At 37.8% G+C, this 16,474-nt stretch overlaps 1 protein-coding gene across 4 annotated transcripts in view; it reads left to right on the top strand.

Annotated features, from left to right (window-relative positions):
• The window catches only part of STAU2 (staufen double-stranded RNA binding protein 2), a 144,074-nt gene that overhangs the window by 37,010 nt on the left and 90,590 nt on the right, over positions 1 to 16,474 (top strand). For all 4 annotated transcript variants that reach the window (XM_062633177.1, XM_062633178.1, XM_062633179.1 and 1 more), the window contains exons 7-10: positions 3,820 to 4,032; positions 7,255 to 7,392; positions 10,810 to 10,941; positions 15,634 to 15,694. In XM_062633177.1, coding sequence (XP_062489161.1) covers positions 3,820 to 4,032; positions 7,255 to 7,392; positions 10,810 to 10,941; positions 15,634 to 15,694 — 544 coding nt within the window. The remainder of the gene's footprint in view (positions 1 to 3,819; positions 4,033 to 7,254; positions 7,393 to 10,809; positions 10,942 to 15,633; positions 15,695 to 16,474) is intronic.

Raw genomic sequence — 16,474 nt, forward strand, 5'->3', positions numbered from 1 at the left:
GAGCAACCTGATCTAGTTGAAGATGTCCCTGCTCATGGCAGGAGGGTTGGACTAGGTGAACTTTGAAGGTCACTTCTAACCCAAATCATTCTATGATTCTGTGACTCTCAGTGAACAAACAATTTTTAAGGAGGAGTACAAAACGGATTGCTGTAGGAGTTAGAATAGCTGAAAAATGGTCATTTTGCTTCTTATTCCCTCCTTGGCAGTAGGCTAAAACCTTGCTTTTTTCAGTTCTTTTGCAACATATATGGTTTTTGTTTCTGATTTGTGAGTAAGGAGTTGGGAGAGCTGAAAAGACGTCACTGAAGTCAACCGCTTCAATTGTTAGAACATGTTGGACTGTTTTAGGTTGTCGTTTTATTTTCAGTAAAAAAAGAGAGAATGACTTTGGATTAGAGTGCTCTTTCTTTAGAATAGCAAATACAGTAATTTTACTATTAATTTTTTTTGTTTATTCTCAGTATCAGTAGTGAGGCGATAGAGTGCCTGAACAGGTAGATTTTCTGCTCCTCCATCCCCTTCCAGTGTTCTGGGAAAAAAAGAGTTGCAGTTCCTTGTGTCCCAGTCTTATCACAGTAAAGCAGAGATTCTATATTTTGAAAAACAGGAACTGACCAATTTGCCGATGCTGGGAGTCTGAGCAAGTTCTCAGCAGGCAGTCTTACACCCATCAAGCTCCTTCTCTCCTGGGGATTAAGGCTTTTAGGTTGGATGATGGACATACTGAATAGCTCTTGCTCAGGTTTTGCATGATGGTCAGTCACCGTTCCTTACTCCAGTTTTAATAAAACATACAGGCTTATTTTTTCTTTTTTAACCGGGGAAATCTGGTATGCCTGCACAGCATATGGAAATATATTAATATATTGGTATTTTGAAACTTCTTAATAATCACTGGATATAGGTGACATGTTTTTGTTGACCTGCTTTTTGACTACTCCATTATTGGTTTCTTTTTATGTCCATTTAATCTTGTCATAATCTTTTGAATTTCCTACCTGGAGTTTCATTAATAACTAAACCATCATTGCTCTTTCGTTGTAGTTGTACTGCTGTTTTTCATTTGTCAGCATGATTCGTTAAATTGAGCCAAATTCACTTTTGATGTAACTTGACCTTAGATGTGTTTTGGCCCCATGTGTTTTCTCTTCCTGGAGTTATTCTTTAAATCTGTGGAATACAAAAAGAAAAGTGTATTGAACTGTCACCTTTAATCAAATTCTCAGCTTTAAATTAGCCATGACTTGGTCCACGGGTCGTATCTTTCAACTGAGGACATAGTTTAATGTACTAATGCATATAGTGTTCTTGGACAGCAAAGGCTGAATTTCTTTTCAGTGTTTTCTGTCCCAAGGCTTACAGAACAACTGTTTGAAATCATGTGGAGTAAAAAGATCTAAAACCTGGGGCTAACCAAAAATGCTGTTAGGTAAATATTATTTTTGCTAAATTACCAAATTTGGATGGTTAGCTTGATCCAGATCCCATCTAAATCCTATGGGGTTCATTCCGTTGACAACACAGACTTTTTTTCATTTACACACTAACAAAGAAACAATTTTGAATGTTTTCCAGGCAATTATTTACCTTGTGTCACATACTAAAATGTTTAAAAGATGAAAAACACACCAGAATACATTAGTTTTATATTAAGAAATACATTTTCATGTATATGAAAATATGATCAGGTTTTGTATTAACATTCTTCATACACATATATACTTGTGTGCATTTATACAAATATGAGAAAATTTATATGAAAGTTATATTTTAGGAACTCAGCAATTATATTTGTTAAGCATGTTATTTTGCCCTTTTTAATCTGATCACTATAGACATTCTTATATGTTTTATTAATACATTATATTGCATGTAAGTAGAAGCACCTATATAATGGTATTAGTAAGACCACAAAAAGATTAAGGACCTTAGTAAGGTTAATTTACCCATGTTTTCTGGACAACATGTTGTAATACCTGGATAGCAATGTCCAGGGATGGATTTAGATATGCCTTTAAAACAGAGAGGGAAACACTGCAGTGCAATGAAGATGTTCAGCACTGATATGAAGCCCAACTGTGCCTGAGAGCAGGAGATCCTGGTGCTGAGCTTGTCCCAGCTCTGATGCAGGCAGTGAAGCTTCCTGAGGCTCAGCTTGGGTCTCAAAATCACCACTGCCTTCTCACATGGTGAACATTAGTGGGCACCTTTCAAGTGAGGCAATCTTGAAAACACTTCTGAAATTATTACCTGGAATCTTAAGTGTGGGAACACTGCTGGACTACAACAGCAAAATCCCATGCTGGCACAGATGTCGTCTTATTCTGGGAAAATGTGGACAAAGTTGTCTGTTAATTTTCATTTTGTGTCTTTTTTGTGATAAATGCTGTGGTAATTGTATATACTGGGTGAAGTTGCCACAAAAGAGAGCTTAAAAAAGAAATACAAGCCTAAGGAGACCTCATTACAGTGTAATAGCAAAACTAAATAATGCAAGGGACATGACCTTGATAAAAAAGAACTTTAATACAAAACATGTTGTAATAATATTAAGGTTGAAGGTTTCAGCCTGTTAAAAATGTAGTTATTACACCAAGAAGGCCGTAGCACCTTCACCTCAATTCCCTTGCACTCAAGCATTACACTTCAACAAATGGTTTGATGTAATTCTGCCTACTGAAAACATATGTATTTGTATTGATTTTGAAGATGATACAAGGAGATGCCTGTCAGATGCTCTAATGTCTCCTTATGCACATTACATGTAACAAAGATTAAATTAGGTAGCTGCTTCCGCCCATCAAACAAAATAACTGAACCTTTTCCCAAGTGAGGTCTCTAATTCCTGATAGACATTGTCCAGACCAGTATAGGGTGCATACATGAAGAGATGGCTACCTTAACACTTGTAGTGCTGTGATTTGTTGGTGAATGCGTCCTAACAGTACAGCCTCTTAAAAGGAGATTGTGTGTATATGTAAAAATGAAGACAGAAAAAGAGCTAAAGGAAGGTACATTCAGAACTTTTTCTTTTTTCCTTTTTCCAAATTACTGTAACTTTTAACGTTGGAGAAGTACATCAAATGTTTTTATTCAGTGTCATCCTGATGTGTTTGGAAGGGAATGAGTAAATGAATCTTTTCAGAACTGATGGCTTTTGTGTGAGTTGTGGTGGCTCTTTTGATGTTTCCTTTTGGTACTGTTGGGAAGGACAGCTGAGAGTCATGGAGGTGAGAATGTGGCAGGCTTTCCAATGTATAGGATATTGCTCTGAGTTGTACTCTGGCAGCCAGGACAGCATAAAAATACACGCCTTTCACACTGAAGTTTGGGACTGTGCATGAACATCCTAAGTTTCAATTATAATAGAAAAAAATGATGAATGGGTTGAAGTGATGCCATATAAATCTAGTATTGAACATGTTTTATGTAAAGAAATAGCCAAAGTGCAGTGGACCTTCATGAATTGAATTTTTTTTTAGTATATGAAACACATTGCAAGGTAAAAAACAGCAGCCTTGGTCTACATATGCCTTATTGTTGTGTGTTGTATTATTGTATACATCTTGTTGAAAACATAGGTCTGCTGTACTTTCTGGGAAACATTGAACATGATCGTTAGATTTGCTTTATCTAATTAGCCTTAATTTTCTGTCCTCAAGTGTGATACTGTAATTAATTGTCCACATTTTACAGACATTCATCTAATGCCTTCAATTAGTAGGAAAACTGCATTAGTAGTAAGTACATTGCAGAGATACAAACAAGTTATATTCTTGTAGAGTGATTTGAGTCAATGTTACTTTCACTTAAAAGGTGATTAAAGAAAGTGGACCTCCTCATATGAAGAGTTTTGTTACACGAGTTACAGTAGGTGAATTCACTGCAGAAGGAGAAGGCAACAGTAAGAAACTCTCAAAGAAACGTGCCGCAATAGCTGTCCTACAAGAACTTAAGAAACTTCCTCCGCTTCCTGTGATTGAAAAGCCAAAACTTTACTTTAAAAAGCGTCCAAAAACAATATTGAAGGTATGTGTCCATCTTTGACAGAATTAAGAATGTTTGCTCAGACGGTAACAGTTACTCAGATTTAAAATCAGTAAAGGCTTTTTCTCATTTTCTGTCAATATTGTTGTTTGCCTGTGCCAATACGCCTGTGCTTTTTTAAATTCTGAGATTGCTGTGAAATTCTCACACATAATATAGCTTGTAAAGTGCTCAGCTTAAGAGCTGAGCTCACATCACTGAAGTCTTCAGGGGTTTGGTCCAAGTCTAGTGGGGGATCAAACCCTTCAAGCAGCTCTGTACAGCCATGTGAAGTTTTAGCATTGTCTTTGGGAGACGCCACCAAGCATATGTGGTGGTTCCCTTCCTGATCATTTCCCCCTCCCCAGTTTAAAGAGGGAGAAAGATATATGAAATACTAGATATACAGAGAAACAGTGCACAGTCCAGCTTCCTCCCCTTGTGGAGCTGGATTTGGGAGTTTTGTGGCTTCAGCTTCAATTTAATTTTTGAAAGTTTTGAAATAGAATGTGGACATCTCAGCCTGCTGCACCACTTTGCCAAGTGCCAAAGGACTTTTTCTGTTTCAGGTGTCTGTGTTAAAGTTAGCGTGTGCTTGAAAATGCTCTCTGGCACTTAAATACAGATAGAAAATGCTGAAAATGGGAGACCGGCCAATGGAGAACTTGCAGACTTTGCACCCTCTCTCCATTAAAACATACCCTTCTCAGAGGCTATTAATATGCTTCCTGCTGCACTCATGAGGCTTCCTTTAGAGGCTCTTGATTTTTGAGAGCTCAAGCCTCATAAGTGGTGCTTTTATTCTTAGTGGCAGTAATTTATTGCTACTTCTACAATTCAGTCAGTCTGTGGTGACTAGCCGTGGTTTGTCTACTCATCCTAAATTCATACAAAACCAAAGGGTCGTCTGAAGTAATTAGTCTTCCAAATGATCTAAACAAAGCAGCCACACAGTGTCCAAGTATTTGTGAATCATCACTACCTGGTCTCAGTACTGAGCAGCTAATTAGATTAACTTGTCATTTTCTCAATGTAGAAGACAAGGCTTTAGAAATGGCTGAAATCTGCTCCATTTCATTTAATTTAGGAAGTAGCATTTTGTGAGGAAGTAGTTAAACTCTCTGTACATGAATTTCTATTGTCTGCCATGTTGGATAGCGATTTTGGTATACGTAAGGGCACATTAGTAGACTTTAATACTCATTTTAGGTCAATGTAAATAGCAGTGGAGAGATACTTACTTTCTCTCTGGTTTTAGAGTCACTTTTGCCCCATACTGTGCAGATCAGGAACCTTGAGACTAGAATTGCAGGAAAAAACATGAAACCTTCATGTCCAAAATCTGTACTTCAGAATATAGTTTCAGGACCTAAATTTTATCTCTTTTTCTTCTGCCTTCGAAACAGAATGAGTGATTTGTCAAAACAAGCTTGGTTAATTAAATACCTGTCTCCTACTCTAATTCTGAGGATCTAATTCTCAAACACGTCCAGGAAAAAGTTAACATAAAAAATTATTCAATGGAAAACCATCAGCATTAATGCAGCTGCACGATCTGAAAAGGCTGTTGGCTCTGGCAGTCTCATTTTGGAAAGATTTTCTCAAGAAAGATGCTAAGGGTATAATAATGTAAAAAATACCTCACATTACCAAGTCCCATTTACCATTACAATTTTACGTTGAATTATCTGAAGTTTGCCAAATTAAAAGAGATGTTAATAGTCAGAATAACCTGGATATGTAGAAGGTTTTTATTTTTTGAATAGCCAAACTTCTGAAATCCTTTCACTATGTCCATTTCCTTTTAAATTAACCTGCATATGTTTTGAGCATCAAAAAAGTGACAACACTAACTTATTTTTATTTTTATATATATTTATGAGGCTATATCTTATTGCCTGCACTTTATTTAGCCTGCTCTGCATTTTATCTCTGCCTGGCTTCTTGCCCACACAGCTACCCTTGTGCAGGACATTGTTTTGATTCTGTCACCTACGTCTTCTCTTAACAATTTCAGCAGTTACACTATGTAGGTTTTGCTGCACAGCTTTCTTAATATAATATCCCTCTCTGGTTTTTTGCCTTCAGTTGCTGATCATCTCTTTAGGTTCTGGACCACTTGTTTGTTCTTATTTGAGAAGCTCAAACAAGCATGAATGCTGATGTTATCCTGCAAATGGCTTCATGAAGAGGAAGTAACTCAATAACATAAAACCAATTCTACATTCAAATGCCTTTTACATTTACAAGTTCATTCTTTGTGTTATAGTATATAAATTAGTTAAATATGACTTCAGATAATTTTTTTTGGATCTTAATTTCTTCTTTGTAGGAACTGCAAACAAATATTTTCATAGCTATTTGCATCCAGAGAGCATTTGCTGTGTGATTAATAACATATTAAAAGGACTTCAAAACGAAATGTTTTGTAAGGACTGCAGTTTTTCACCTCTCTGTGAAATCTTGGACAGATCAGTCTCTCAGTCCTTTTGTCTTCCCTCCATCAGTTTAGTTCCTCCAACAAGCATACATTTTGACATGTTATTGTAAGGATTCATCTGTAAAGCATTTGGAATACTTTGTGGGTGGCTCACACTATGCAACATTTCTAACCCTTGGAGTTACTCCTCTCTAGCTTCACTACGTAACAGTTTTGTGAGGGTGAATTCCTATAACACAAACAGAGCAAACCTTCTACACCTTTAGTTGCATTGTAGAATGGAAGGCAAAAGTGTTGAGAAAGAAGGCAGGAAAGCTGAGAGAGGCAGCTTCCTTGTTAAATGGCAAATCTGTTTAAGTCCCCTTGTAAATCCCTCCTCAGCATATGGCATACTCTAGCACTGCAGCAACCTGTTTTAAGGTGTTAAGGGAAAAGGTCATAGAAATAACGCAATAAGATGCAATTGACTGATGGACCCACTAATTTTCATCCATCCCAATAGGACCTCCATAGAGACATGAGGGTATTAGCAGCTTGCAGATACTAGTTATCCACACTACCTTCAACAGTGGCAGACAACAGAGATATAATTTTTGCAACAGTTTTGTGCTTAAGGATTCTTACCTTCTGTCTCAGAACAGATCAGATGATGGGAATTTTACTTCTTATTTTCTCAAAGGCAGTATTAAAGAAGAGGTAACCCTCGTAAATGACTTATTGCAGCAGCATAATAGTTGTATGGATATATGCTGAAATAACGGTTCTTTCTTTTAAATCTGTTTTAGACTGGACCAGAATATGGTCAAGGAATGAATCCTATCAGTCGTCTGGCTCAGATCCAACAGGCCAAAAAGGAGAAGGAGCCAGAGTATGTTCTTCTTTCAGAGAGAGGAATGCCTCGCCGTCGAGAATTTGTTATGCAGGTATCATCTGCCATCACATTAGAGATAATGCTCTTGCTATGTTATGTTCAAACTCAAGCAAAATGGTGGCATGATATGAAATGGATCCCTCTGTGTTTAGCTCTTTCTTTGCTTTATGGTCACTTACGCAAGAAATACAGTATCAGAAAGCCTGTTTAAACTTTCTTCTGAAACAAATAGCAATTAGGTTACGTGCCTTTTAGGTGCTTTTGTTGTAGTGGTTTTGCATTTTTTATACTCCTTATTTTTATTACACCTGGTGGTCTTATCACTTGTCTTTATCTCTGGTGGTTCAGGATTTATTTACTTTTACTTGTCTTTTTGAAAAAAATGGGGTGTTGCTAATCAGAGGATTGCAATACAGTCAAGTATTCTGAAATATGGATATGAGTATCTCCCTATTACCAAGCATTTCAGTTTTAAAAAGTGTTATAAATCTTTTCAGATTTTCAGTTTCTTTGTGGCTTTGTTCATGTCTGAAATATCACAAAACCAGCCTTACATCCAGTGGTTTAGCCCGTCCAGTTAAAGGCTCTGGACCTAATACAGAAACAGTAGGTGCTTTAATTTTCAAATGAAGAACATGTACAAAGATTTGATATAGCCTTGATATTTTGTTAGCACAAAAGCAGGTTGAGAAAGATTAGGAGCAGGAAAGAATTCTTTACTCTTGTGTTTTCACTCATGGGTAGTTTTGTGTCAGAACAATTCAGAACAGCATGCCTCAACATATTTTGACTTGTTGTCTACAGACCACACCAAAATGTCACTTCTGATCACAAGCAGAATTTATGATGTTCCAGCATCTCCTTCCCCAGGAAATTAATTATATTTTCACTTAAATCTTTGAGTCCCTCCTTCATGTTTATCAAGATAGGCTAGCAATCTTAATTTCCTTGGATCTCAGTGGTCTTTCTTGATGATATGTTTGTCTCTGAAGCAAAAGAAGATATTGGGATCCTTTTGTTGCAGAAACTGATTTATGAATATAAACTTGGATTTCCAACTTTTTATGCTACGTGAAAGTACTTGAAAAAAGAGTAATTCTGTCACAGACAGTCCCTTTTTCCATGCTTACACTCCCATGGGGGCGTGCACAGTTAGAGATGGTTGCTTGAAGCATCAGAAGATGACTGTGCAACACAGTCCAGTATTAGAAAGATGGGCTGGGAATATTTTTTCTGTTGGAGGAGTCTCAATAGTGGCAAAATCCTTGGTTTGAATAAAAAAAGGATCTTAAAAGCAGTGAACATGTAGAAGTCTCCCCTATCTAAGAAGACTTAGGAAATTCAAAGAAATTCCATACAACAGTTGCTTTGTTATGAATACTTTTAAACACTTTAGCTCTGTTTTTTCCCCTTTTGTAATATTTTCACACTCAAATCATACTGCTGTTTCTCCCACCTTCAGGAAGTCTCAGTGAATTCATTATGACATGCAAAGAACCTTATCAGGATAAAAAGCCTTTGTATAAACTACTTAAACAATGTTTTCATTTAATTTAATTGAATGTGGAAGTAAAATATCCAGAGATAATATGTTCATTTTTATCTGTCACACAAAGAGCAAGTTTAGATGTGATGAAATGGATCCAATTACTTGTCCTGACTACTAGATAAACACAAGAAAACCTCTGATGACATTAGTTGGTGTTCTGTTCCCAAAGTTAATTTCAGAAAGCTCTTTCTCTTTGTAGTCAGACCTTTAATCCTTGATAGAGGTTTTAATAATAGCTAAACCAGTTTTACAGGTCTGAGAAATAGCAGCGTATTGATTTATTGTGAGCTATGTTATAAATTATCTTTTTGCCCTGTCCCGTTAAAGTCCCTCAATTTTATTGCATATAAACTCATAAGGCTATTTTTTAATTGTGGTCGTGGAACTGCATAGAAGGTAAGGTTTATATTTTGAGTTTATTAATGTTTCTGGTTTAGGTAGACAAAGCTTTTTTGCATAATTCTATATGTATTTAGAAAGGATATTTGTGATCACTATTATTTATTTACATCCTCTGTGTTTAGAATTAATAAGTATTTGAGTAAATAAAAATGAAAACTATGAGGAAAATATATAAATGGCAATGTGAGGAAAGTGAATAGTTATTGTATAGCATCAATTACTAAATTTATTGCTATTATTTATTTAACAAGTGCATGACTACTTTTACAATATTTTTAAAGCTCCTTCCAGACTGTTTTAGGTCTTTAACCTCTGAGGTTTCTTTCATTCAAATTACCTTGGCTATTTTATTATTCTTATTTTATTTTGGTTTCCTTTTTTTAACGCACCTTGAGGTAATACACTATCTTAAGAAAAAATTTGGCAAATAAAATGGCTTAATGAAAAGACTGAAATATACCTATCCAAGAGCTATGAATATTGCATAAGTGAATAGCAATGACAGCACTAATTCACAAAACAGACTCATACAGCTTCAAGAATTTAAAAGCCAAGGAATTAGATACTAGGGAGAAGTTTTTTACTGTGAGGGTGGTGAGGCACTTGGCACAGGTTGTCCAGAGAAGCTGTGGCTGCCCCATCCCTGGCAGTGTTCAAGGCCAGGTTGGATGGGGCTTGGAGCAACCTGGTCTAGTGGAAGGTGTCCCTGCCCATGTCAGGGAGCTGTAACTAGATGATGTTTAAGGTCCCTTCCAACCCAAACCATTCCATGATTCTATGAATAAGCTAGAGTTTCACTCTTTGTGGATATCCATTGTCTATAATTTGCCTTTATTTTGAGATTTTAATTTCTCCCAGGTTTATGAAAGGCATCCTGTTTGTCAAAACCCTTGTGTGCAGTACAGGCCACAGGTCCAATGAGGAGACTTCTTTCCAAAGACAATTTTGATAAAAGCTTGTCAGGTGTAAGTGCTGAAGAAAGCAGACCCAGCCCCCATGTTCCTTGCAGCGCGTGCAACAAAGTGGAGGAACATGAACGTGGTATTCATCTTTCTTTAGAAACCACTGTAATTTAAATCTCCAGGTCATTGTTTGTCTCTCCGTTGTTCTGGATACTGTCCTGATAATGCGGGGGAGCTTCTACAAGAAGGCAGCGCTTCTACAAGAAAGAGGAAGCACAGGTCCTACAGTGCTTCCTTCCTGCGTTAAGAAAGAGTGGGGGAGTTGTGCAGCAGGGAGAATGGGGTTGACAGAGGCTGGTGAAAGAGCGAGACAACTGTGTGTACATTGAGAGACAGAAAAATGTAACTCTTTGAGGTATGAGTTTGGGGACCTTCTGAAAAATCTCATCCAGCTCCTCCATGTGAAGCAGTATTGTAGTCCCCTTTTGCAGTGACTTTTTCAAGATTGCATTTTCATCAAAAGAGGCTGACAGTTGTTGGTAGGTCAGCAAGATTATTACATCTGATATTAAGAAGTCTTACCTTTGTCGTGATCATGATGTGTTTTCTTTTTAAGGTGAAAGTAGGCAATGATATTACTACTGGAACAGGCCCAAACAAGAAAATAGCTAAAAGAAATGCAGCAGAAGCAATGTTGCTACAGCTGGGTTACAAAGCCTCTACTCCTCTTCAAGACCAACCAGAGAAGGTAAGGATCAGTTGTTAAAATGCCCACATTTTACCCTTGTCTGGAGTTTTAGCTGTCTCAGCTAGTCACTTAGTAAGAGTGGAAGCTTAACCATGTGCACCCCCTCTTTTAGGAGGTTGCTTGTCAGAGATCAGCCTTTGTTTAGCTATAGCTCTATAGCTACACTTAGTAGTGTACTATTCTAGGGGTAATTACAAACAGTAATGTAGTTCCATAGGATAGTCTGTATGCAAAAGTGTACATGTGACATGTGTGCCTATTTCTACTTACCAATCAGGATGAATGTACGTCTTGCTCTTAATCCATTTTGGACATCCAGAGAGCATTGAGAGGAATGATGTTAGTAATTTTTATACGTGAAGCAGCCATGGTAGTCAATGTTTGTCTTAGTGTTGCATCTCCTGTTTCTCTCTTCTTTAAGAGGAGCTGCTCGATGTATGCTAGTCATACTCACTGTCACTATGTTCTTCACTGTTCTTAACTGTACTTAGTCTTCAACAAGCGTGCCATACTCTAAACTGAGATACTTGGAACCTAGATGGTGTTTCTAGTGAGAAGACACTACATTCATAGCTGTTTTAAAAAGGCTTATGACAGAGTCAAATGATAATTCATTTCACCAGAATGCTGAGACTTTTCTGCTCTAGAAGATACTTTCTATCAGTTTTTCTTCACTGCCAATTTGGCCAAAGGGCTTTTTAAAAAAACAAATCAAAAGAGAGAAACACAGGTTTTCATTCCTGGATTTCAAACTGGCTGAACTATTTTTACTCACTAATTTTCAGAGATAAAGCCTGAAAAATTTCAGCCTACAACATAGTTGCTTTGGAGAGCTCTATGCAGTGGAAACTTGTGGTTATATTAAAAAAATAGAGTGGCTGCTTTGTTTCCCTGCATTTATTAAACTATTGCCTACAAGTGCATTATCTTAAAAAAAAAAAAAGGTTTAATTACATGCTTGCAGACATAGATATCTTAGAATTGATAGGAAAGCATACAATGGCCTGCTGTTATACTGAACACAATGAGCAAACATGATGCAGTATCCAAAAAATGTGAACTACTCAAATTTTATGTAGTGGCGGTATTCAAGATCATAGAACAAATTTTTATAGCTTTGCTGGGGTTAAGGACATAAAATATCTAGAACATCTGGCTTTATCTTCTGTATATAATAGACTGAACATATTTGCAGATACTGTGCTGGAGAAGAGAGAAAATAGCCTTAGATGTCTACCAATTTGAGCATTGCAAAATTCCTTCCATAAAAGTTGCACAATAAAGATGTACCATTAAAAGATACTTGTTTCTCTCTTTGACTCCAAAATGCGGCCTAACATAGATTAGCTGATGTATCAGGTTGGCATCTAAATGGACAATTTTCACTTGTGTTATTTTTGATGCTTTTAAAAAAGGCAACTTCTCTATCCCCTGCACCCCCCACATTCTTTCATCCCCTTCCTCCTCCCTTCAAAAAAAGCAGAACCAAAATCAGAGTTTTTTCCTTAACCTCAGTGCATAAAATGTGACTGTATTAATTGTTTTAAGGAAGACCTAAGAGTTTTACAACAGCCATGCATGGTGCTAATGGCAGCACGGGTAAATAGGTAATCCAGGTAATGTAAAATATAAAGTCTCTGCTCTTTTCTGAGGTAATCAGATTGCTGGAAGAAATCTGTAATGGTTGTGTGAAACCCTGAGGAGAGAAGTTTGATAGTGCCCTGAGAGACTTTTTGCAGCTATCAGGATGTCAGTTCTGTGTGTGAAAATGGAGAGTTGTGATGTCTTTACTTTTTCATGCTTCTATCTTTTAATTTCTTCCTGTCACTTTAATTCTCTTAGGCAGAGGAAAACCAAAATAGATTGCATTCATTTGAGACAGCAACACTAAGGATAACTAAGTGAATTCTTCTTAAATTCCTCATCACACTCAAGTTAATAAACAGTAAAAAGAGATTAATAAGGAGAGTTGGAAATTCTCGTTTTGTAGCGGCACACTTGTGCTGATTTTCCTGTCATGTTATGGATGCACAATATGGATTCATGACAAAAAACATGCTGTTGTAACAGACAGTGGTAAATACAAATATATTTAAGGGACTCTGGAGCATAGGCAGTTTTTTCATCAATCCTCCCAGTCAAAAGGAGGGAGTTTCAAAGGGCCAGTCAAATCTGGCAAATCAATGTATGGTTACAGGACGGGTACCACAGGCAGGGGTTCAGCTACTTGGACCATTGGACTCACTTTGAGAAACCTGTTCTATTGTGGGCTGATGGAGTTTATCTGTCAGAGAAAGGGAAAAGCATCTTTGGTCATAGGCTTGCCAAGGTTAGGAAAGATAAAGATCAGGTTAGGAAAGCTAAAGAATTAAATCTGGCCAGGGAGATCAAGGGCAACAAGGGAAGCTTCTGCAGGTATATTGGTGATAAAAAGAAGATTAGAGAAAATGTGGGGCCCCTCCAGAAGGAAGCAGATGTGATTACCAGAGGCATGGATAAGGCCAAGTTACTCAACAACTTTTTTGCTTCAGTCTTCACTGGCAAGTGCTCCAGCCGCACTGCCTAAATTGCAGAAGGCAAAGATGGGACGGGGAGAATGAAGAACTGCCCGCAGTAGGTGAAGATCAGGTTCTAGACCACTGAAAAAATCTGAAGGTGCACAAGCCCATGGGACCTGATGAAATGCATCTGCAGGTCCTGAGGGAACTGGCAGTTCAAATGGCCAAGCCACTGTCCATCATATTTGGGAAGTCATAGCAGCCTAGTCTCTTTTCCGACCAGAAAAGGGGAAATATAACCTCCATTTTTAAGAAATAAAAAAGGAAGTCATGGGGAACTGCAGGCCAGTCAGTCTCATCTCTGTGCCTGGGAATATTGTGGAGCAGATCCTCCTGGAAATTATGATAAGGCACATGGGAAAAAAGGAGTGACTGGTGAAGCCTACATGCTAAGTAGTAGTAATTCACTAATGGTAAATTGTGCCTGACAAATTCAGTGGCCTTCTACAATGGGGTTACAGTGTTGGTGGATAAGAGGAGAGTGACTGACATCATTTACCTGGACTTGTCAAAGCATTTGATGCTGTCTTGCATGACATCATTGTCTCTAAACTGGAGAGACATGGATTTAGCAGACGGACCACTTGGTGGATAAGGAGTTGGCTGGATGGCTGCACTCAGAGTTGCAATTAATGTCTCAGTGTCCAAGTGGAGACCAGTGACAAGTGGCATTCATCGGGGGTTGGCATTGGAACATTTGACATCTTTGTTAGTGACATGGACAGTGCGATTCAATGCACCCTCAGCAATTTTGATGATGACACTAAGCTATGAGGTTCGGTCGACATGCTGGAGGGAAAGAATGCCATCCAGAGGGACTTTGACACCCTTGAGAGGTGGCTGAACTTCATGAGGTTCAACAAGGCCAAGTGCAAGGACCTGCACATGAGTGGGGGGAATCAGAAGCACAAATACAGGCTGGGCAGAGAATGGATTTAGAGCAGCCCAGAGGGGAAGGACTTGGAGGTGTTGGTCAGTGAGAAGCTCAACATGAGCCGGCAGTGTGTGCTCGCAGCCCAGAAAGCCAAACGTCTCCTGCGCTGCATCAAAAGGAGCGTGACCAGCAGGTCGAGGGAGGTGATTCTCCCCCTATACTGGAGTGCTGTGTGCAGTTCTGGTGTCCTCAAGATAAGAAAGGCACGGACCTGTTGGAGTGAGTCTCTGGACTCACTCCAGAGAAGGACCACAAAGGTGCTTCAGCCCTCTGAAGCACCTCTCCTATGAAGACAGGCTGATAGAGTTGGGCTTGTTCAGCATGGAGAAGTCTTCAGGGAGACCCTAGAGCAGCCTTGCAGTACCTAAAGGAGGCCTTCAAAAAACTTGTAGGGACAGGGACTTTTTACAGGGGCATATAAGGATAGGACAAGGGGTAACCCCAGTGAAATCTGAAAAGGGTCATTGGCTTTGCATTCATAGAGCTGATTGTCAATAACTCCTATTTCATGAACAAGCTCGTACGTTTTTGTCCACATTTACACATAACTCTAAAACACTACCATCTTAATTACTGTGGAGACTTCAGGAATGGCTCCATTTTTAACTTCTGTGTTAATTGCTCCCTTTCTGTGTCTGAGTAATACCCGGTGTTAAACATAATATAATTAATTTGAAGGCAATTAGCTTCCTCAAAGAAGTCTGTGTATTAAAATCAAATGGAAAATTGCAATCTTTTCTATTGTGTCCACTTCAGTAACTAAAAGTATTCCTAGCAAGTAAATATTTTAAAATTATACCCAAAATACTTTGTAGTGTTTACGCATTCTTTCATGGATAGATATTAGGATCTTCTCATTTTAGAATATAATTTCTCTCTTGTATGTGTATGTTTTCAGTTGAGAGCTGCATAAAACATTTGATTTTAACTCTGATTTGGTAACATTGAGTTAAGCCTAATCCTTGGGGAAACATTTATATTTCAGTGTTAGGCAATAGTTGTTAATGTTTATTCATGAAGGGTATTCATTTCTCAAAGAACCTATTTTAGGCAAAAATTAAGATGTCTTAACAAAATTTTGTGAGCAGATGTGGCAATTCCAAGTCATCCTTTATAGGATCTTTCAACTAATTTATAAATATGAATGTTCTGTTTAAGGAGTAGTTTGCTCTTTACTTATTTTTTTTCTACCTGTTTCAGCTTGGAGAAAACAAGAGTTGGAACAGCCAGAATGTTGGGTTTCCTGAGCCGACAAGTAACAGTAAGTATTGCTTTCTAAATTTATATTTATTCTTAGTTCTCTTTGTCTCTGTAGGAATTGGATTATTAGAGACAATTGAAATGCTTTTTATAAATATTTTAGGGGTTTTATTGCAATTAGGTGAATTAAGTCTTGAGTATCCTCCCTGTGAGTGTAGGTATGAATGAGTGCAGGAACAAGGAGATTTTTATTTAGTCATTGAATCATAAAATCCTTCAAGTTGTAAGGAATTTTTGGAGGTCATCTAAGCTGCCCACTCAAAGCAGGGTCAGTACAGAGTTCAGACAGGATTGCTTATGTCTTTTTTTTTTCCAGTTCTCCAAGGACGGAGATTCCATTGCTTTTCTCAGCAGCCTGTTCCAGTGCTTAATTATCTTCACTTTGATTTGTTTCCCTTTTATCCAAATCATAACATCTTCTGCTTGTTTATGACTATCATCTCCTGTTCTTCTTCTACATACCTTAGTAATGTGCCTGGCTCCATCTGTTTGGCAACCTCTTTTTGGTATTGGAAGGCTGCTATTGGGTCCCCCACAGCATATCACTGTCCTCTAAACCTGATCATCCAAACAGATTTTCATCATCTAGTAATTCATCTATCTAGATTCTAACATCATTGCTTGGATACAAGGATGCTGAGGGAGGCACAATGTCAAAAACATTGCTAAAGCCAAGGTAAATGACATCCACTGTCCTCCATTCATAAATCTAGTCATTTTATCACAAAGGTAATCTGGTTGTTTAGGCTGTTTTTTAACCTGGATAAATTCATGCCCATTG

This window comes from Pezoporus occidentalis, unplaced genomic scaffold, assembly GCF_034315485.1.
Source record: "Pezoporus occidentalis ecotype Australia unplaced genomic scaffold, CSIRO_AGI_Poc_V1 ctg4, whole genome shotgun sequence".
Lineage (NCBI taxonomy): Eukaryota > Metazoa > Chordata > Aves > Psittaciformes > Psittacidae > Pezoporus > Pezoporus occidentalis.